Source organism: Hyaena hyaena, unplaced genomic scaffold (genome assembly GCF_003009895.1).
Source record: "Hyaena hyaena isolate Hyena2069 unplaced genomic scaffold, ASM300989v1 scaffold_483, whole genome shotgun sequence".
Classification (NCBI taxonomy): Eukaryota; Metazoa; Chordata; class Mammalia; order Carnivora; family Hyaenidae; genus Hyaena; species Hyaena hyaena.
The window spans coordinates 1,299,318-1,322,524 of record NW_024081117.1 but is presented as its reverse complement, the minus strand read 5'-3'; the positions used below and the strand labels follow the sequence as shown (position 1 = coordinate 1,322,524).

The 23,207-nt window shown below is 38.3% G+C and overlaps 1 protein-coding gene across 1 annotated transcript in view; it reads right to left on the bottom strand.

Moving 5' to 3' along the window:
- The window catches only part of NUFIP1 (nuclear FMR1 interacting protein 1), a 43,069-nt gene that overhangs the window by 9,452 nt on the left and 10,410 nt on the right, over positions 1 to 23,207 (bottom strand). The window contains exons 5-7 of the mRNA XM_039254365.1: positions 23,150 to 23,207; positions 10,081 to 10,173; positions 4,467 to 4,660 (exon numbers count right to left, since the gene is read on the bottom strand). Coding sequence (XP_039110296.1) covers positions 4,467 to 4,660; positions 10,081 to 10,173; positions 23,150 to 23,207 — 345 coding nt within the window. The remainder of the gene's footprint in view (positions 1 to 4,466; positions 4,661 to 10,080; positions 10,174 to 23,149) is intronic.

Genomic DNA, 23,207 nt, shown 5'->3' with positions numbered 1-23,207 from the left:
GTTTTATATACAAACTACTAATGGACTAAAGGGAAATCTACAACAATATTAGTATGGAGACTGTTCATCTCATTGTTTGAATGATGATATGCCAAACTGTATTACTTTCTTCTAAGACCCAGAGAGAGGTACTGAAAAGCACAATATAGCTGACTATAAAGTCCTCTTCTTAAAACGAAGCCATCCTACTAAAATGTCTATATGGTCAGGGTACCTGGGTGACTTAAGTAGTCGGTTGAGTGTCCAACACTTGGTTTTGGCTCAGGTCATGATCTCACAGATCACAGTTCGTGAGTTCAAGCCCTGCATCAGGCTCTGCACTGACACTGCAGAGCCTGCTTGGGATTCTCTCTCTCCTTCTTTCTCTGCCCCTCCCTGGCTTGCTCGCTCTCTCTCTCTCTCTCCCAAAAAGTAAACAAACATGAAGAAAAGAAAAGAAAAGAGAAAGGAAAAAAGAAAAAATGTCTCTATGGCCAATAAGAATGCTAATAAATATCTTCTTCCAGCTATGGTTCCATGTCCCTGTTCTCTGTTCTAACAAAACTCGAAAACAACTACCTGATCTATTGAGATGTCAACAAGCGCAAGTTACAGGAGGAAAAGGGTTTGGCTTTGTTCAGTACTATATCTTCAGAGCCTAGAACAGTACATAAATGTTCAACAAATATTTGAAGAACAAACTGTTGCATGAATGAATAAAGACAAGTTCAAAACGGCTAACTGGTACAGAACAGGGCTAGGTGGAGCCGCAACACAAACCCATCTAGATTCAAAGCTCTTTTTTTAAAGTATGCTCCACAGGTGTGGAGCCCAACCCGGGGCTTGAACTCAATCCTGAGATTAAGACCTGAGATGAACCAACCAGGAGCGCTTCTTTCTTTTCTTTAATAACATGATTCCATCTTTATTTTTAAAAATAATACACATCTGATAAGAAAAATATTAAAAGGATATACAACAAAATGTGAGTGGTGGCTGTCTCTGTAAGTGAAGAAAGCAGTTTTTTTTTTTTTTTTAATGCTTTTCAGTTTTTTGTTTTTATAATCAGAACATAATAGAAAAGCACAGGGAAATAACCCTGGAGGAAAGTGTTTCCTCACAATTCAATTGAAGAAGTAGAGGGCAAAGCTTTCATTGGCCTACATATCACACCTTTTCCTGACTTTCTTTTTTAATATAAAAAACTTTGTATTTGAAGCAATTCTAGATTTACACAAATGTTGCAAAGATAATACACAGAATTTCCATATACTCTTCATCTAGTTTCCCCTACTGTTAATATCATACATACATAAACCATGGTACATTTATCATAGCTACCAAATTAACATAGGTATAATACCACCTAAACTACAGACCATATAGTAATTTCACCAGTTTTCCCACTAATGCCCTTTTCTTATGTCAGGATCCAATCCATCATGTCACAGTGCATTTAGTCATCATGACTCCTTCTCTGTGTCTTCTCCAAATCTGTGACAATTTGTCAGGATTTCCTGGTCCTTCATGAACTTGAAGATTCTGAAGACTACTGGTCATTGTAGAATGCCCCTCAGCTAGGGTCTGCCTGGTGTTTTCTGATGATCACATGGAGGCTATAGATTTTAGGCAGTGCCCTTCTCATCACATCATTTCAAGAGTCCATGACATCAACATCACTTATTACTGGTGATGTTAACCTTGATCTCTTGGTGGTCTGACTGGTTTCTCTGCAATAAAGTTACTATTTTTCTCTTTCATTTTTCTCGTTTTTCAAATGATTTATTAAGTCCAGCCCACATTCGAGGGGAAGGGAATTAAGCTCCCCCTTCTTAGAGTAAGGAATATAAAAGAAATTTGGACATATGTTAAAACCACCACAGTATTATTTGACTAATAATAATGGGTAGATATTTTGAAACTGTATCAATACCCTGTTTTACATTAAAGTTTGCCACTGATTTTACCATTCTTCAGTGGGTCTTGCCCGAAATAATTATTACTGTTGTGTTTTAATGGTGACTTTCTATTCCCTCATTTCTTCTACATTTATCAATTAGCATTTTTGTGTAAGATCTGTTCCTCCTTCCCCATTTTTTATTTGTATCTGTATGGACTCACAGATATTTATTCTTTGGGTTATAATCTACTATTATTTATTTTGTGGCTCGAATTGTTCCAACTGTGGTTCTTGCCAGCATTTTCCAGTTGGTCCCTATATTCTTCTGATATGCCCACATCCTGATGTTTTCTTGAGCACTTTCTTACCTTCTGCCACTATTAAGATGCTCTAGGTTCACTTTGTATTTTCTCGGTCCCAGCTCTACAATCAATCATTTCTCCAAAAAGCCCTGGTTTCTTCAATTTGAGAATGATAAAACCACAATCTGGATGCCCAGTGTACTCATTACCAGGACTGTCACAAAGTTCCCTGTTCTTGAATGCCTCCCCATGGGTAAGAGCTAGGAGTTCACACAAATGAACAATTGCTCCCCTCTTTTGTTCTCCTTCAGGTAAGTTTTGGGAATCCATGATATGTAATAACACTTTGAAAAGGGGGATTGTCCTTTTGGCCCTATCAAAACTGTTCTTGACAATGACTTTTCATCTCAAAAAAAAAAAAAAAAAAAAAAAAAGCCATTCCCAAGTCCCTTGGATCCACCAGTGGTTCAAACACAGGCATTTTTAGCAGCTGCAAAGATTATGCTAAAGGCATTGTACTGGCTGACAAAATAATACTCGAGAAAAGTCACCACTTTTTAACAAAAGCAGCCAGAACACCTCTCTAAACCAAAAATGCCAGGAGAAAGATAGAAGTAATGAAGACGATAAAATCAAACCTTAAAATGATTACAAAATACCAGCTCAAATAATTTTTCTTACTGTTAAAACCCTAGCAATACTTTTCTTAGGGTAAATCTCACTTCATTGTCTCATACACACATACCATGTGCCCTTTGACCAAAATACACATATATATATGTAATATATATGTAATAATCTAAAATTTATCAGTGGACTATGAATTTCTTGAAAACAGGGAGAAACTTCTCTAAATTAAAATCCTGGACAAGCAGAATGTGGGACCTCAAGTTTATCCCTACTGAAATGAAAAGTGGAAAAAAAAAAATGCCCTCTGTAAGTCTTGCTGTCTTTGTTAAGTATAAACCCTAAATGTAAAAGCTTCCCATCTGGCTTTTTCCTACAACTTCTTCCTTTACTCTCCTTCATCCTGTACTGTTTCCTACAGACTTTATGAAGCAAAACACAATCACATGCTCTAGCCCCAAGAAGATTTACAGGTTACGTACCCTAAAGAAAATGCAGTATGTTGAAACAGTCACCCTAAAAAAATGGAAACCTTACTTTATGGTTCCCAACTCTCAAAAACAAATATTAACAACAATCATTCATGGCAACTGAAACGCCAGGTTTTTTTTTCTTATTTTAACATCTACCTTTTCAACAGCAGAAGCCCATCTACCTTAATGTCAGTGTCCAGACAGATGTCCCCCAGTGTTCTATGACAATAGCTCTATTTATAATATAATGAATGACTAACAAATTGGATCTTTTTTGTTTTGTGGATGCTGAGGCACTTCAGTCAGTGATGCCTGATGCACATCACTGCCCAGCTCTTTTCTTTCTAGCTCAGACAACACTTATCAAAACCACAGGTCAGGAAAGCCATACAACACATTGTATATACACTTAAACAACAAATTTGCCATGTGATTATCACAGAAGCCATTATCTTCCAAGCTGAATAGAGCCTGCTAGCAAACTTACAATGTAACATCAGTCCACTCACTAATAATACTCAATTCCAGAAGAGAACGCACATACACTATTGGAAGGAAAGATGGTAAAAGTATTTACGTCTACATTTTTATTTTTCAGAAGGGAAAATGGAGCCTCAGAGGCTGGATGGTATTTCTGTGTGGTTAGTAGCATTCTGGCCCTTTAATTTTTCAACTTATTGAAAAAGAATAAGGGAATTCAAGTCTCATATAAATATATTCTATGTTCTGAGGAAAAACAGTATCAAATACAATGAAATAATATTATTTACCCAAAGAGATTATGTTCTTGCTCAGCAGCATAAATAATACTAGCTTCCACTGGAATTACCCACTTTGCTGGTGGGGGAAAATGAACATAACTAAGATTGTGAATCTACAGCATCAATACATTCAGAACAATCTTAAGAAAATTTCCAAGATGACACCATACTATGAAAATTAACCAATAAATACAATCTTCCTTTCCAACCCTGTCTGCCTCATGCACCCGCTCCCCAAGATTCAGAAAAGATGAACTGAAATGAGGGTTTTGACAAGACACTCCCATTACAAATGAAAAAGAAAAGCATCATCTACTTTTTTACATATTTGCCATTAAACTCTCCACTAACAACATCATGAAGAATCAAGTTCAGCACCATGGGCTGTATGCATATCAACATGTTGCTTTCCTGTTTAGCTTACCAGAGTCTGTGTTTACCAAAACACCCAGAGGGTCTGCATTTGCCTCAGGCGGGTCTTCAGGCTTCGAATCATGCAAGCTATTGCCAGATCCAGTGGCTGTGTTCTGTCCAACACGGTCATTTCTCCATTTGTGATGCCTGCCAGGACTTCTGATCTTTGCCATCTGTGAATGTCTGGACATCCCCTTCATCTTGCTGGAGCAAGAAAAACGCAATTCTTAATATAAAAGGCACTGACCTCTCAAGAAAAAAAATAATTTTTTTTTTTGAGAGAGACCACAAGAGAACAACAGCGGGGGAGGGGCAGAGGGAAAGAAAATCTCAAGCAAGCTCCATGACCAGCGGGGAGCCCAACACAGAGCTTGATCTCAGAGCTGTGAAATTATGACCTGAGTCAAAACCAAGAGTCTGACACTTAACAGACTGCGCCACCCAGGCACCTCCAGCACCAAGAAAAATTTAAAGGAGAGTACCGAATGAAAAAAGAAACTTAGCCACCAAATCAATCATTTGTAGTCTACTACATTAAAGAGATGAAAATAAACTCAGTGGCTTCTAAGGACAGAGAACTTTACGGCAGATCTTTAATGAAATAACACACAATAAATACCACTTCATGAATTCCAGGATGCACATTTCCTTCCATATTTTAACCCCTCTGAAAATAGTCTATGTTGTATGATCAATAGCAGGTGAACTTAACTGGAAGAACTTTCATTCTGATTGTACATAAAAGTGTTTCTTAAACTTTATAAAGTGTGTTAACTCTTGTCTATTCATTCTACAGGAGTCTTAAACGTTTCTGACGCATTTACAAATACGCTGCCTTGTTTGATCTTCATGACAACTCTTTGAAATTAACTAGATAGGTACTACTCTCTTCACTTTATTAGAGGATAAACTTAAAGATCATAGACTGCACACAATTTCACAGCTATCTCAAATCAAGTGCCCTCTCAATGACTACATTTACTCCTCTTAGAAGAAAAAAAATGCTTATACAAGCATGTTCTAATGTAAGCTATGGGTAGGGAAAAAAATTCAAAAAAAGGTCTGTTATGCATTCTCAATAGACAATACAAAGTATCCTTTGGTGGGGCTGAATTTTCACAAAAATACATGTTTTTTCTAATTTGTCATTTACCAGCAGAATTCTTTTTTTTTTTTTTTCATTAATAATGGAGGCTACAGTTAGGAATATAGAAATTAGAAATCTGGGCTCAAATCCCAATTTTGGCACTTACTAGCTGTGCTTCTTGTACAAAATTAATATCCCTGAGTCTGTTTAATCTCTTGTTTGTAGAAAGGGGATCACAGAGACATAGAATATAAAGTGCCACACTGAGCTCTTGATAAATGGTAGTTACTACCATAACATTTTCTAAATAATCTGCTAAACCAGCATATTCAGTTAATAGTTTCACAATCCAAAGATTCTTAATTCTTTTAGGGTTGCCATAATCCTTCCAAAATCTCATTCCAAAAAATCATATATACACTCCAAATTTTGCAGAAAACCATGGACCAATTTCCAACGTGCAACCGCAGACATCAGGCCTCAACAGTGTCAACACAGATAAAACAAGGTTAGAGTCTTGCGTCTGGCTCACAGTCCCCATGAGGTTGATGAAGAGATGACACTTTCTGTAGGCTCCCATTCAGATGCCTTCCCTATATTCTGCTCCTACAGCACCTCACCACAGATGACTTCGAAATGATCATTTTTAAGGTATTCACTAATAACTATGAGTTAGAATGATTTTTTAAGATTTTATTTTATTTTTCCAGTAATCACGATACCCAACGTGGGGCTCAAACTCACAACCGCAAGATCAAGAACTCATGCTCTATTGACTGAGCCAGCCAGGTGCCCCTAAAATGAACTTTAACTGATGAGATCAATAAGACATCATTGAAAAGTGGTATATCTGGTATTTCCACTGCTCCCATGTTTGAAGGAGTAGTTCCTTTACACCGTTGCCTGACAATTCATTTACAAGGAAAAGTTTAGGGGTGTCTGGGTGGCTCAGTAGGTTGAGCATCTGACTTCAACTCAGGTCTTGATCTCGCAGTTGGTGAATTCAAGCCCATCGGGCTTGCTGCTGTCAGTGCAGAGCCTACTTCAGATCCTCTGTCCCCCTCCCTTTACCCCTCCCCTGCTTGTGCTCTCTCAAAAGTAAATAAAACATTAAAAATAAATAAATAAAAAAGTTTACTTCATCAACATTTAAAAATACTTAGACAAAGTAAAAGTGTAGATGTACATGAAGTGGAGAGATAAAGGATGAATTAAAACTAAAGAGCTAATAGAGGGGAAACAGAATATTAAATTATTCAGTTATTCCAAAAGGGGGCAAGGAGGGAAATAATGAAAAAAAAAGGACATATTAAAGAAGAAATTAGGGCACTGGGTGGCTCAGTCGGTCAAGTGTCGACTCTTGATTTCAACTCAGGTCACAATCCCAGCCAGGGTTGTGGGATCGAGCCCCTTCCCAGGCTCTGCACTGAGGATGGAGCCTCTGCTTAAGATTCTCTCTCTCCCTCTGTCCCTCTCTCCTACCTACATGCTCGCTTGATCTCTTTCTCTCTCTCTCTCAAAAAAGGAAAAGAGAAAAGGGATACAAAAAGAAAGGCAAACAAAAAACTTTTCAGACACACAAAAGCTGAAAGAAGTTACCTCTAGCAGTTCTTCGCTACAAGAAATGTCAAAGTCTTTCAGGCAAAAGGAAAACCCTTTTAGATGAAAAGACGGGTCCTCGTTAACGAATGAAGAGTTCCAGAAATGGTAGATAGGTAGGTATCCCAGCCATCAGCCAGGCTAGATCAGGGAGCTAAGCAAGCTCCCTGTGACTGAACTTTGTCAAGATCAGCGGATATGTTTAACTGAACTCCAGCTGGCCCCAGAGGTCTGAGCAATTAATACTTGCTATTTTATTAGGGAAAAAAGGATACTCATGAAGAGAGTAAAAAGGCAAGTCACAAATTGTGAGGGAATATTTGCGCATATATAAATACACTCTGTATGTAGGATCTGTATCCTATATACAAAATAGGATCTGTATCTGAGTAAATAACTCCTACAAATCAAGAAAGCAATTAAAAACTGGCCAAAAACTTGAACTGGCACTTCACAAGAAAATACCAAAACGGGTGATAAGCATATAACAAGGTTTCCAACATCAGCAGCATCTGGGTGGCTTGGTCAGTTGAGCATCCAACTCTTGATCTGGGCTCAGGTCATGATCCTAGGGTTGTGGAATCAAGTCCTGCGTCAGATTCTGCACTGAGCGTGGAGCCTGTTTCAGATTTTCTCTCTCCCCTCTCTGCCCTTCCTCCCTGCTCATGCACTCTCGTGCCTTCTCCTTAAAATAAAAATGGGGGGGGGGAGGGTGCCTAGGTGGCTCAGTCAGTTATGGGTCCAGACTCTTGATTTTGGCTCACTCATGGTTTGTGAGTTCAAGCCCCACGTTGGGCTCTGTAATGCCAGCATGGAATCTGCTCGGGATTCTCTCTCCCCTCTCTCCGCCCCTCCGACTCACATTCTCTCAAAATAAATAAATAAACCTTTTTTAAAAATAAAAATGGGGGCAATGTGGGTGACCCAGTTGGTTAGGCATCTGACTCGATTTCGACTCAGGTCACGATCTCACAGTTCACTGGACTGAGCCCATGTCAGCCTCCATGCTAACAACATGAAAGCCTACTTGGGGTGCCTTGGTGGCTCAAATGGTGTCTCTGCCCCTTCCCCACTCACATGCTCTCTCTTGCTCTCTCCCTCTCAAAATAAACTTAGAAAAATTTTTTTAAACTTTTAAAAAAGGTATCAAACATCATTAGTCAAGAAAGAAATGGTATGACATGAGGAAAAAGTATAATTAAGCATTAGCCAGGAGACACAGCAACTAGATACACAATCAGTAGGAGTGTAAATTGGTACTACCATTATGGAAAATTGTTCAGCTTTATCTATTAAAGCTAAACATATAGATGCCCAATGATCCCAATGATCCAGCATACATATGACCAGTGAAAATGAGCACTTATGTCCCCAAAAGACATATAAACCCTGCATCAGGCTCTGCACTGACAGTACAAAGCATTTGAGAGATTTTCTCTCTCTCAAAATAAATAAATAAACTTAAAAAAAATATATTCATTAGTAATAGCTTATTCTTAATAATCCAAACTGGAAACAACCCAAATGTCCAACAGTAGAATGGATATTCTTACAAATGAGTTCAACACAACAATAAGAATAAACAGTTCACAGCTACACATAAACCGGATGAATAGCACAAAATAATTCTGAACCACAGAAATCTCACACCAAAGAATATATATTATATGATTCTACTTATATTAGGTTCCAAGAGCAGGCAAAATAAATCTGTGATGATAGAAATCAGAAAAGAGGTCATCTTTGCAGAAAGGCATTGAACTAGGGAGAGCTTAAGAGAGATTTATGAAGTGAAGACATTTTGTATGCTAATGTGTGTGCAGGTTACACTGATGTACAGGTGTATGTGTATATGTGTACATGTGTATAAACCCGAGTTGTACGTTTGAGATTTACAGATTTTGATTTATGTTAAAAATAAACTTCAGTAAAAAATGAAATGGGCAAAATTCTGAACAAAATTCTATGAAGGTGAGGCACTGGGGAAAAAAGGATGTCTCATACACTGCTGGTGGGAGAGTTAACTACAGTTATTTGACAGTCAGCCATTAATATGCAAATACACATTATATCTTTTGACTCAGCAAATCCACTTTCAGGAATCCATCCTTAGAAATACTTGCACATGTGTAAAATGTATGTACAGGGCATAATGGCAAATTTTTATTAGTAAAAGATTGGTAAAAACTTAAGTATCTGTCAGCAGGAAACTGGTTCTAGAAAAGAAATAAACCTCTGTGAGACACCTTTAGGGTTCTATATGTCCTTGAAGAATGAGGAGGCTTGTTATTTATCAATATGGGACAATCTCCAAATATATCATGGCTAAAAAACCAAGGTATAGAAATAGTGCCAAAAAAGGAGAGAAAAAAAAAAAAAGAGTACAATCTTATGTGTTGTATACAAATGAAGTATCTCTGAAAGGAAAAAAAGGTTGCCTCTGGCAAGGACAACTTTAGCTCAGAGGCAAAGACAGAAAAGACTTATTAACAATGAGTCGTTTTGAAAACCATATAAATATGGGGTATTATTTGTTTACAAATATAACTTAAATTCTGAAGTTAAAAAGTTATAAAAGCAAAGATTCAAGAATTAGGAATGTAGAAATTTTAAGATTTTGGTGTATGCTCTTGTTTGTTAATTTTAAACACACTCATTTAAAATAAGCATTGAGTTGGGGCACCTGGGTGGCTCAGTCTATTAAGCCTCTGACTCTTGATTTTGGCACAGGTCATGATCTCATGGTTTGTGAGTTCAGGCCCTGTGTCCGGGTCTGCATTGACAGCACGGAATCTGCTAGGGATTCTCTCTCACCTTCTCTCTCCGCCCCTCGCCAGCTTGTGCACATACGTGTGCGTGCGCTTTTTCAAAATAAAGAAATAAACATTCAAAAAAATAAAATAAGCATAGAGAATGCAAGCGATTTTAAGAAACTTACCCATACTGCGTCGTTGTCAAAACTGCTCCTCTCTTTTCCTTTTCAAGTTTTAACTTTTTCTTTCTTTCAATATTGGCCAGAGTTGGATAGTTTCTAGAAAACAATAAAAATCAATTATAAAAGGGCTTTTAGAGTATAAATTTAATTATCCAATTAAGCAATTACTGCATTTAGCAATTTCTATTTATTGAATAATACAATAAATCATTTTAAACCTTCAATTCTTTTTAGAATTTTTTTAAGGGAAAAAAGTAGACTGTGACAATGCGACTCAAGTAGACCAGCTATCAGTCCTCAAACTTTGTTACTAGCTGATAAATAGGTAAGGAGCTTATACTAGAATTTGAATTAAATATATCATAAAATATGCTCAAACTGATATAGTTCATTTATCTGCCATTTACCCATAAATACTATTTTAAAAATGTAAGTCTATGCACTTATTTATGCAAATATATACTACGTAAACCCAAAGTTACCAAAATGAGGAAGAAATAGTTCTCAAAAAAAGTAATCTACCAGGAAGGATAAGAAAAGCACACAAATAAGTATAACAAAAGGCAACAAATAATAAAAGTACCCCAAAGAGTACAAAGACTGGCTGGGAAGAAATGCTCATATCTAACAGGAGAAATCCAGAAAGAAAAATGAAAGAAATTGGTCTTACACAGAATAAACAGAAATCAGATGGGAAAACTTAAGTGTTCTAAGCAGAATAAACAATACAAACAAACCAAGGCCTCAGAAAGTATGCAAGCTATCCAGGGAATAGCAAGTGGTTCATTCTCTAGGAAACAGTTACAAGCAATCAGACAGAAAGGGAGGCTGAGGCCATTAAACATGCCTTGAATACCAGACTAGAAAGTTTGTATTTATTTCAGTGGCAGTAGGGAGCCACTGAAAGTTGTGAACAGGGAAAGATATGTGTAAGGCAGTGATTAAGATTAAATCTGACACCAATGTGCAAGATGAATTGCTCTGACAAAGCTTTCTTTGTTCCTTGGCACAGCTGTGCGGAGATGCAAACTCTGGTGGTGAAGGGAACAGATCCTAGGAATGTAAAAAAAAAAAAAAAAAAAAAGCAAAGACAGAGGGGGAACAGAGACAGCTCTCTACCACTCAGCTTGGTTGGTCATCAGAGTAAATATTTTAAGACATATCAACAAATTGTGTTCTGCCATAGTTTCTAGGACATTGTTTCCACCCCCACTCCCCCCCCCACCTTTTTTTTTTTAACATCTGCATCACTGATGCCATCTGAATGGCACAGACAGTATGAAGCCTTTGGGTTGGCCACACTGGAAGATAAGAATGGAAATGACATTGAGTAAGTGGTGAAATAATCAGAAAAAAGGCAATGAATTTCAATGAGGACAGTGCAAAGCAATCTATTCGGCCAAGGAAAGTAAACTCCATAAATAAAAGATGATGAATGTACAAGCTATAAATAAACCTAAGAGGAAAAGATCAAGGTCATAGAAGATAAAAATCTGACAGCCAGTCTGCACCATATGACTGGACTTTTGGAAAGCAAACATAATCTAAGGTTATGTGAAATGGAGTCTGGCATATGTATAAGTGTGAAATCTTCCCCTCATGATATTCAGAAGTGGTCAGAAACTCTCAGGGCACTGTGTTCAGTTTCGTGCTCCTAAACTGAAAAGGAAGGCTGAGGAAAAATAAAACTTGGAAGAGATTCAGAAGAGATTCAAAGATGATTAACAGGGTGAAAAATAAAAACCTCTCAAGAAAGATGAAAAGAACTAGAACTATTTGCAGCCTTTAAAAGAGGAAGAGAAATGACAATAAACGCTCTTACAGAAAGGATGGTAGCCAGATGGTCTCAGTCGGAAGACAGAAATATGCAGAAGCAGAAACGTTGAGAAAAACAGTGATGACTTGCACAGGCCCCACAGTGTCTAGGCGAGCAACTCACAGCTATTCAACACCCTTCACATCTCCAAAATTCCCTTCTTCTTACTACAAATGTTTCTTCAACATTCTTCTGAATGTTGCAGCCCCTTACCATGCTGAGCCATATGCTAAACAATAAAGACTTGGTACTACAGTGGACCATGAACAAGCAGACAGATGCTACCTACGTGCTTCCCAGAGGTAAAGAATGCAAGTGGATTTTACGGAGATCTAAGAAAGACTTCCTTAAGACATCCAGGAAGTTGTGCAAACTCCTTTGGTGGAAGTTTTTAAAAACAGCTCACTTATTCTCTTTCTGGTAGATACTAAAGTAACACTTTCTTAAAGGTAAGGGGTCTTTCACTATCCCTTGGAAAGCTGTAAGACTCCACCTTTCAGTGCTTGAGTTAATAAAACCCTCTTCCAAAATATATACCATTCCTATTTACACAGCACCCCAAGACTTAAAACTAGGAAAAACAAGGGCACTAGGAAGCAAATTATCCAAAAAAAAAAAAAAGGAAAACCAGAAACCTAAGACCCTATTACATATACAGCAACATTAGTACTGAAACACAAGAATAAGAAAGTTTGGAGCTTTGATTAAAAAAATAAAAACAGTTCAGATTCCTAAAGTACACCTGAAATAATCCAAAGACTTCGCGGCGGTGGGGGGGGGGGGGGGGGGGGGGGGGGGGGGGGGGGGGCGGAGAATCACTAGCTGTCTTACACTGCACACTTACATACAGATAAAACTTAGTCCAGTATCTCCTGCTAGACAATGGGTAGTATGAACTTTGACAAGTGCCATTTTCACAGTTGGTTTCTCTGTTTTTATCTGCTAAAATCACTTTTTCCCTGTACTTCCATCTTTCCCCAGTACTCCACGAGGAACTGGCCCTGAGACCATATGCCCTTCTTCCTTCTCCTCCCTCTTTCATGTCTTCCCCTTGCCTAAGCCGTAAGCCTGCAGTAAGGACCCTTAAGCACTACCGTCAATAAATGGTCAAAACTATGCCAACTGTGATCTTAGCACGCATCATTCTGGTTATATTATACTCTTTCCTTCTCAAATCACCACCCATTTACTGAGTTTTTCCTTAAGCTTATTCTCTATATAAACACAATCCCCCTTTACTTGCACTGACCCACAACTGCTTCAACGTAAGCCATACTATGGTATTTTTATTTCAAAGTCTTTCTGAACTTCAAAAAGATGTAGCACTTTTTAGACGCAGACCCCCCCTCTGTCGGAATTCTGAAAGAACTGGGGATACAATTTAAAGAATTTCTTCAGCACCACAGTAACTACTGAAATACATTATCACATAACTACTCCACCTAGTGGACTCCCTACCTACTATAAAATATGTTTCAAAGTTTCTAGCAAACTTCCACCACTGTTTTCAGATAGATTCTGTTTTCTAGAATACCAAATCACAGCGTTTATACCTCAACGGCCTGGAATTAAGAAAGAATTGCTTCTGGAAGGCTGGGTTGAAGGTTGTTAGCAGAAAGCCTTAAATTTGTTTTCTGGTTTTTTATTTTGAGAGAGAGAACGTGCAGCATGCGTATGCAAGCAGAGGAGGGGCAGAGAGAGGACAGAAAATCCCAGGCAGGCTCCATGCTGTCAGCACAGAGTGTAACATGGGGCTTGATCCCATGAGCTGTGAGATCATGACCTGAGCCAAAATCAAGAGTTGGATGCTCAACCTACTGAGCCACCAGGTGCCCCAGGAAGCCTTAAAGATGCCAGTGGGCATCTCCAAGTTTGGCTGGCTAAAGGAATAAAAGCAAAGATGAACTTCCTTTAAAGATAAAGCAAATCTTTAGCCTTTTCTTCCAACTGTAAATTTCTTACTCTATGAAAATCTTTTACAACGTTTTTAACATTGCAATTACATAAAGGCTGTCTTTCCTGCATGTCAAATACAGTGCCTTCCTTAGAAAGAATGTAGCACTCAAAAGATAAAAGTCAAGACCTAAGGATTATTCCGCCATACTGATGTGACAGTTATTCTTTTTAGGTCTTCAAATGACATTTTTTAAAACGAGAATGATAGAATTTTAAAAAGTAAATGTATTTTTATAATTGGTTTTTAAAAACTGTTAGTTACAATATTAATGTATTCTTAAGAAATCTATCAAATGTACCAAAAAAGAAATGTTTCCCATACTTTTTATTAATACAGTACAGTTACAGAAATAATATATGAATATTTTAAGAGAAAGAACTTGAGAAACAAGCTAGGGAATAAGCTCAGGTGAATCAGCAAGTGCCAAGAGATCATTTCAGAGCACTTTATTAATAAGGCAACATCACAGGTATAAACTTCATCCCAAATTGTCATCCCCACCCGATACCCTCATTCTCTTTAAACACCTCTGTATTTCACAAATCTGTAACTTCATTTATTCACTCCATCGGTTTGCCCTTGCTTTTCCAAGGCATCTCTGTCCATTATCGCAGGATCCTTTCAGCCTACATTCTAGAAACTAGAACTACACTTGATCCCCTCTGCCCCCACCTATCCAACATAAAAATCATCACAAATAAGCATAGTAAACACCTGTTCAAGTTCATCCTTTATTCAGGGTAGAGCTGCTTCTAAATACCACTTAAGAGTTTTGAAATTCAAGGAGCTTTAAATTTGGCCGCCAAGCACCAACGTAAACACTACTAACTGTCTATTCTCCCCTCTTCCTCAACTATTCCATTTGAGGATGTTCCATCAACTCTCTCATTACTAAAAGTGGTGAAGCAACCCACTTACAGCCGATGAGAGCTACGTGGAAGTCTCCTGGTTGGACCTAAAAACAAAGATATTGTTCTGCCAATGAAAAAAGAGGCAAAGTCAGTTTTGTGTGTCTTTTACCTTTTTCTGGTCATCTTGCCCAGAATGAGGGCTTAATATTTGGGTATGCAGGAACCTCCTAGTGGATGTGAAGATGAAAGCCACTTACTAAGGAGCCACAAGCAAGGAAATGCACCTAATGGTACTGCTAAGCACAACTGTAGCCCAAACTTTTTTTCCCACTTGGGAAAAATAGACCTCTTTGTGCTAAGTTAAGATAGTAAGGTTGCTATTCCATTTACTGAAACAGTAATGGAATCCTAACCTATGCAAGTACCACTGCATCCTAGCCATCCTCTTTGATCTGAATGCTGTCCATGCCCAGCGAGGCATATCTTGATTTACAAACTTGCATCCTAAGAGCAGTCCCTTATAAAGTTAAACACATGCTTCTTATAAAGTTATACATATGCTTCTCCTATGACAAATCAATCCCACTCAGGTATTTACTCAAGGACAAAAAAGTCTAAACAAAAACAAAGACCTGTATATCAATGTTTACAAAAGCTTTACGCATAATCCCCAAATACTGGCAACATCCCAAATGTCCCTCAATTGAGAAGTAACTGAACAAACTGTGGTACCTCCATAGAGGAGCACAACAACAGAAACAGACGAACCACTGCCACATACGACAATATAAATAATCTTAAATGCACTGTACTAAGCAAAAGAGTCAGACTCAAAATGCCACACACTGTATGATTCATTTACATGGTATCCTGCAAAGATACAAACACAGCAACGGGGAACAGATGAAGTGGCTGTCAGGGGTAGAGCTGGGGGTAGAAGCTGACCACAATGGCCACGAGGGATTTGGGGGGATCGTGGGATAGTTTTATACCTTGACTGTGGTGGTGATTACACGACTATATACATCTGTCAGAATTATGCATTAAAAAAAATGAATTTCACTGTATATATAGCATACCTTAAAATAAATGGGGAAGAAGGGTAAGCGAGCACTATACCTCTTAGAAGAAGTTTTGTAAAACAAACTCATAGCCCTGACTGCCTTCCAAAGATTCCAAGTACACCTTAACCAGTCATTATTATCCCTATGTGGCTAAAATTCAGCCTTTAGTTGTCTATGGTCTCACAGCCACCTCACATATATTTTACCTTATAGCTCATATTAGTGTGAGAGTCGGAAAGGCAAGTGTCTACTCATCTAAGTTTTTGGTGACCTCAGCCATATATAATGTTTGCCTTTTGAAATACTGAATGTTTATCTCTAACTTTTAATTTAACTGATTAGCAAGAAGTTAGTCAATGGTATCATAACACATGTTAACATAAATTCAAAGGTCACTAGGACGTCTTGCTAACGTTAGAATATCAAACCAACCTTCTACCAGCGATTTTATACCTGGTACCTAAGCTGGTTTTCACCTTCAAATGCTAAAGCACTATTTACACATAACCACAAGAGGGTATAGTTCATAGTCATGTGGAGAAAGCTACTTTAGAAAGAAATGCATTCAGAGAGACAGATCGATTTGCCTTGTCTAGTGATTGTCTGTCCTATGTGGTGAGAATTTAATGTTCAAAACCACCGCAGTTTAAGTACGATTAGCTATTATTACTGATTTCCAACCACAACTATTAATCAGATCAACACATATCTGCCCAATTTCTGTAAAAAGGACAAAGGTAAAAAATAAATAAATAAAAAAGACAAAGGTATTGTTTAAAACATGAATTAAAATATGAATCTCAGCAACATTTCTACAACCACTTACTTGGATGTACCAAAAGAGAATTACACCCATAATAAAAACATTTTCAAGCCCCATAAACATATACCAACATTTACAAGCATCCTTTAGATCTACAGCATCAGGGGATAAAACAGCCACATATTTATGTCTCTAAAGACTATAATTTGGTGTTTTTTTTTTTAAAGACACAAATGCAAAGTTCAATAATAGGATCATAAGGGACATCTGTACTAAAGTGGCATACGGAAAAGAAGGACAATATAGTCCTGTAGCAAGATGGGGGGGAAAAGCCCTCAAGCAGCAGGATTTCAGCTGGTCTAAGGGCAGAGCTCAAAGACAGAGAAGGTAAGACTTTTCTAGAAGTAACCACATGAGCAAAACTGAGCCTGAAAGGTCAGAAAACCTGTTTGAGAGATGCTTAATAACAAGTCTTGCTAGGGGATAAAGAGCTCCTAGGAGAAAGAAATGCAGAAAGAATCAGAAAATACATGTTAAGCCCACATTACAGAATCCTGACTGCCACTTTGAGGAGCTGTTTTCATGGGCATCTTAGTTGGCTAAAATAAATAAAATCAGTTTAACAAATCTGTTGAAATTTTATTCTACATAGTCACCTATATAACCAAGAAATGTACACCTACAGTAACATCTAATTTTGCACAACAAAGAACAAATACTAAGTAAATAACATAACCTCATTGAGTCAAGTCAGTTCCTTAAGTGTGATAGCACTGCTGAGCATTCACTTGCAGAGAACACTTCAACTGTGTGCTTTTATTGAACGTCACTTAGCACCTGAGCCAGAGCTGAGATTTTTTTTTTTCTGCCAGGTGGCTACAATGAAGGATGAAGGAAAAAGGAGCTGGGATATTAACCAGAGGAGCTGGAGTGAAGGGAAGACAGAGGGGATGACAGAAGTAAAGGGGGTAAGGGATGGGAGGTCTCAACTAGTTCAAGACCAGGCAGAGGTAACAGTGACAGCTGGATAGAATGGAGGTTATGATCAAAGAAGAGTACGCCCAGGGGTGCCTGGCTGGCACAGTCAGTAGAGCATGTGACTCTTGATCTTGGGGTGTGAGTTCAAGCCCTACACTGGGTGTAGAGATTACTTAAAAATAAAATAAAAAATAAAAACCTTAAAAAATTACAAAAAGGAGCGCCTGGGTGGCTCAGTCAATTAAGCGTCCAACTGCGGCTCAGGTCATGATCTCACGGTTCGTGGGTTCGAGCCCCATGTCGGGCTCTGTGATGATAGCTAGCTCAGAGCCTGAAGCCTGCTTCAGATTCTGTGTCTCCCTCTCTCTCTCTGACCCTCCCCTGCTCATGCTGTCTCTCTCTCATAAATAAGTTTTTTAAAAAATTATAAAAAGAGGGGTATGCCCAACTTTAAGATTTTCAGGACAAAAAGTCCAGAATATAAGATCCAGAGAGTGACCATGAAAGTAAGTGGCTAATATTGCATGCATGCAGGTGAAGGACACCAGAAATCTGAATATAAAAAAGTACTGAATGAACTATTATAATCTCTGAGTCTCAAAAGGTCAGGGGAATTCAAAGTATACACACTTCAGGTGGAGCATCAAATATGCCAAGGGCGGTGGCAAAGGCAACTGCAACCCATCTTGTTAGGAATCACTGGGGAGGGTGTTAGAACTGCAGAGATCTGTGTAGACAGACGGCAGGAAACTCAGAGAAGAGTGAAGGAGCAATCAGTCACCTGTGCCACATCAAGGAGGCCCCACCTGTCACAAAATCAAATAATCACCTTTTGTTGTTTTATTTAACCTTTCCACAGCAAACTACGCTGCTAATACTAACCACATTTTCCTTCTTGAAATTCTCCCCTCTCTTGGCTTCTATGACATGTCATGTTCTCAGTTCTCTTCTACTTCTCTGGGTCTTGTGCTCGCTTCGGCAGCACATATACTTCTCTGGGTCTCAACTCAGCAATCTTGTTGGTTTTTGTTCTGTTAGACTCCCTTCTCCTTTCACTCTATCCTCTCTGTCCTTCTGTGGAGAATGTCTTCACACTTGTAATTTCATGATTTAAAAACATCTACATCCAAACCAGTCCAGTCCAAGTCCCAATATATATGCAACATCTTCAAACAGGTATCTTAGAGTCTCCTCATATGCAACAATGTCCAAAATCGTATCTCCAAACCCTCTTCCAGGATTCACCTTTCAGATTCACCAAGTCTCCTCAAAACCTGTTTCCTCAATCACCAAAGAGTGCCCATTTATCTCCCAAATGTTCTATACCTACTCTGTCCTTAACACTGCCATCTTTTAAGAGGTTCTATCATCTCTCACCTATACTCAGGTCCCGTGAACATGCCAGTCCATCTGGACACTACTCTCTGCCTCCCCTCATCTTTTCCTAGTTAGATCTGAGTTCAGCTCAATGGCCCTTTGCCAAGCAACACTCCTCCAGACTAGATGAGGTCCTTCTCCTACAGGCTAAGAAAGAGGGAAGGAATGTGAGAGAGTAAAACAGTAAGACTTACAGCACAGAGTCACTGAAGGTGATGACTGTTAAGTTAATAATGGTCTAATACTCCCAAAGTTCATATAATGATTCAGTTTATGCAGTCACTACAGATAAGAGAACCAAAGCTGGCAAATCAGAAACTCATCTCAGACCCTTCCTACTGACTTAAGTGAACTCAAAACTTGGGAAATTCAACAACTAAGTTTACTTAGTTAACTTCTTAGTTGCTTTAGAATCTTTGCTGACTAGGGGCGCCTGGGTGGCTTAGTCGGTTAAGCGTCCGACTTTCGCTTAGGTCATGATCTCGCGGTTCGTGGGTTCGAGCCCCGCGTCGGGCTCTGTGCTGACTGCCAGCTCAGAGCCTGGAGCCTGTTTCAGTCTGTGACTCCCTCTCTCTCTGACCCTCCCCTGCTCACGCTGTCTCTCTCTCTCTCTCCTAGAAATAAATAAAATATTTAAAAAAAGAATCTTTGCTGACTAGCAGCCATTTTCATTCCCCTCAAAAGAATTAAACACTTATGAAAGAGGCTGGCACCACTGAGCTACACTAACTTCCAAATGATCAAAGTCAGGGCGAAGTAGTGAGGGGAATATCCAAGTGTTTCACCAGTCAGCTCATTTCCATCCCATTTGGCAGGACACAATCTTCAACACTGGTACCTCTGGCTCTTCGAAAACTAAATATCAGACAGAAAGCAGAGTTAACTTTTCTTGTTTTACTATTCCTCTGTGTAAAATAAGAAAAATTTACAACCAATTGACAAAAACAAAGAAGTAAAACAAGACGAACAAACAAAAAACACCCATATACTTTGGGGTTTGTGAGGAGAAAAAAATGGTTATCAAAAAGAAGCCAGCTAAAGAAAGCAAAGTGCTTCAATACACAGCGCTTCAAAATTCTTCACCATGTCAAACCACATCATGGTCCTAACTACTCTGATTTCTAAGTTTGACAATGCAATTGGCTCCCTTCATACCAAGACTGGGTCTTCCTACTCTGCACCGTTTAACAGAAATTCAATCAACAACAACAAAAAAAGAAATTTCATCAACAAGTATTTATTCTCAACATACTAACCCCAGGCACACTGCAAAGTGCAGCAGAATCAAAGATGCCCAAGACAAGCAAGAGTCAACTGTAATATAATGCAACACATGCTTCTGTGGTTGTATCAATAAGCTACTATTCACAAATGAGGTAGTGAACAGTGCTTTACAGTATGTTGGTCCATGGACTGGCAGCCAGTCCACACACTGATGCCAGAGTGTACATCAACAAGAAAAATTTTCAGATCAGCTGACATCTTTTCCCTAGCAAGATTTTAATAATAAAAGTAATGAATAAATTTACATTCTGGTACAAGTTTCCTATCTTGTTATAGACTAGCACTCTGGCAGCACGGAGATAAAGGAAATGAAAATTGAGAAAGAGTGACAAAGCAGGTGACATTTAAGACAGTCTTTCAAGATAGTAAGATTCTGCCAAGCAGATAAAGAGAAAAGGCATTTTAGTATACTCTCTCCTGGCAGCCTAAACTCCTTCACTTGTTAGCCAAAGATGAGACTGAAATTCTATTAAATCCACCAGGTCCATGCTGACTGGCTAGGGTCTACTTGTTTAAAGATTAAATTCTTCTGATTATCCCTTCACCCTCATCCATCTCTGTACAGAATATTAATAACTGATAACAAATATACACATCTACTAAATTCTACTTGTTCTCAGTTGGCTCTAAATCTTTATGTTTATGCTGGCTTCGCTCAGAATTACCTCTGAAGCTTTAAAGGGCAGTAATTAACTTTTTCACCTAATAGTGTAACATCTGGCACAATACTACATGTAAGTGGATTTAAACTAAAAACTTAAGACCAGGAGGGGATTATGGTAAGTGAAATAAGTCAGAAAGAGAAAGACAAATACTACATGATCTCACTTATTTGTGGAATCTGCAAATTAAAACAAATTAAATAATAAACAGATAAAAAGTTCTCTGTACATGGGGCGCCTGGGTGGCTTAGTCGGTTAAGCGTCCGACTTTCACTTAGGTCGTGATCTCACGGTTCGTGGGTTCGAGCTCCGCGTCGGGCTCTGTGCTGACTGCCAGCTCAGAGCCTGGAGCCTGTTTCAGAGTCTGTAACTCCCTCTCTTTCTGACCCTCCCCTGCTCACGCTGTCTCTCTCTCTCTCTCCTAGAAATAAATAAAACATTAAAAAAAAATTAAAAAAAAAAAAAAAAGTTCTCTGTACACATACAGATAACAAACTGATGTTTCCCAAAGGGGAGGTGGGTGGAGGGATGGGGAGAATAGGTGAAGGGGAGTGGGAGATACAGGCTTCCAGGTATGGAAAGACTAAGTCACAGGGCTAAAAGGTACAGCACAGGAATACAGTCAATGGCACTGTAATTGTAGTAATGGCATTGTATGGTGACAGACGGCAGCCACACTCTGGTGAGCAAAACATACAGACTTGTTTAATCACTACGTTGTACATATGAAGCTAATATAACATTGTGTATTAACCATACTCAAATAATAAAAACATAAAAACATATATTTTAAGAAGTTTAAAAATAAGACAGTGAGTATTGTATAAAAGCATTAAGATAACTCTAGGGTGTTTTTCATTGGCACATTTACTCCCAACCTCACACTGTATCCAAGGCCTGTATTAACAAACTAATAAAACACGCCATGTCATGTTTTCCTGTTTTCTGAGCATCTGATCAAGCTTATCACACATATATCCAAGGCTTTGAGGATGATGGTAGTGGAGATAATGAATACCTATAATTTTACTAACATTCTTTTTTTCATAAAGTACACACAGTCTCATATAATTCATTACACATAAAAATGCTGAATTTAAAAATAAACTAAAAACTTAAATTAAGCTGAACAAAGTAAAATATTTGACCTGCCAGTCAAAAGAGTTTCAAATATCTTTCTTGACCTAGGAAGAGAATGATCCCCTTTTTCATCTCAGGCTCTCTTCATTTTTTAATTCCAGAAAAATACCATTTGACTTAAAAATGCATTGGACTATTCTAGGAGTTCCACCTTAGTTTCAGCTTCAGGATGAAATATATTCCTTTCTAAGACAGTAAAACAGTGTCCTACTGGGATGTTTCATAAGTATATCCTACCTAGACATCTGTTAAATTTTCTTCCCTAATAAGCATAAAGCCACAGTCACATGGTAAGGCCCAAATTTCTTAGGCATTACTTATAGGAAAGAATTCTTGGTCTTTTTACAATTAAGGATAAACCCATGTATTACTGTTGTACTCCCTATATCTAGCATACTGCAGTCATTCAACAAATATTTGCTGAAAAAAAAAAATCAAAGGAAAAACATAGCAAAGTATTTTATATTTTTTCAATAACAGTACCCACTCACTATTGCCTTGACACTGATCATCTAACATTAGGTAGCATGTAGTGGTTCCCCTCAAAGAATAGAGTATGGTCCCATTATGTAATCAGTATTTACAAAGAATTCCTATCAGGTTTTCTTTTTTTTTTTTTTTTTTAATGTTTTATTCATTTCTAGGAGAGAGAGAGACAGCGTGAGCAGGGGAGGGTCAGAGAGAGAGGGAGTCACAGACTGAAACAGACTCCAGGCTCTGAGCTGGCAGTCAGCACTGAGCCCGACGCGGGGCTCGAACCCACGAACTGCGAGATCACGACCTAAGCAAAAGTCAGACGTTCAACCGACTAAGCCACCCAGGTGCCCCTACTATCAGGTTTTCTAAAAACGTATTCAATAATAGCCTCAAGTAATACAGCTTACTGTCCTGTCACCTGGTACCAACAACATAAGAGAATTCAATAAATCAAAACTACCCTAATAAAACTGTATGGTTATTTTTAAAACATCAAGTAAAAATCTCAAAGTCGCTATATACCAACTCTAAAAGACAGCAAAATCACTTAGTACTAGTCATTTTCAGATGAATATTTGTAATGTTAAAAAAACACCAAATTTCCTTTTTCAAATTACTCATTAGAGCCAGAATGGTCATTATTTAGAAGTACTCAGCCTTGCCACAGTAGAACTAGTTCACTTGTTCTGAACTCTTGACTCACTTCCTTCTTTCTTCCCTCCATCTTGCAATCTCCTCTGGAGTGTCTAACTTGATCTTCT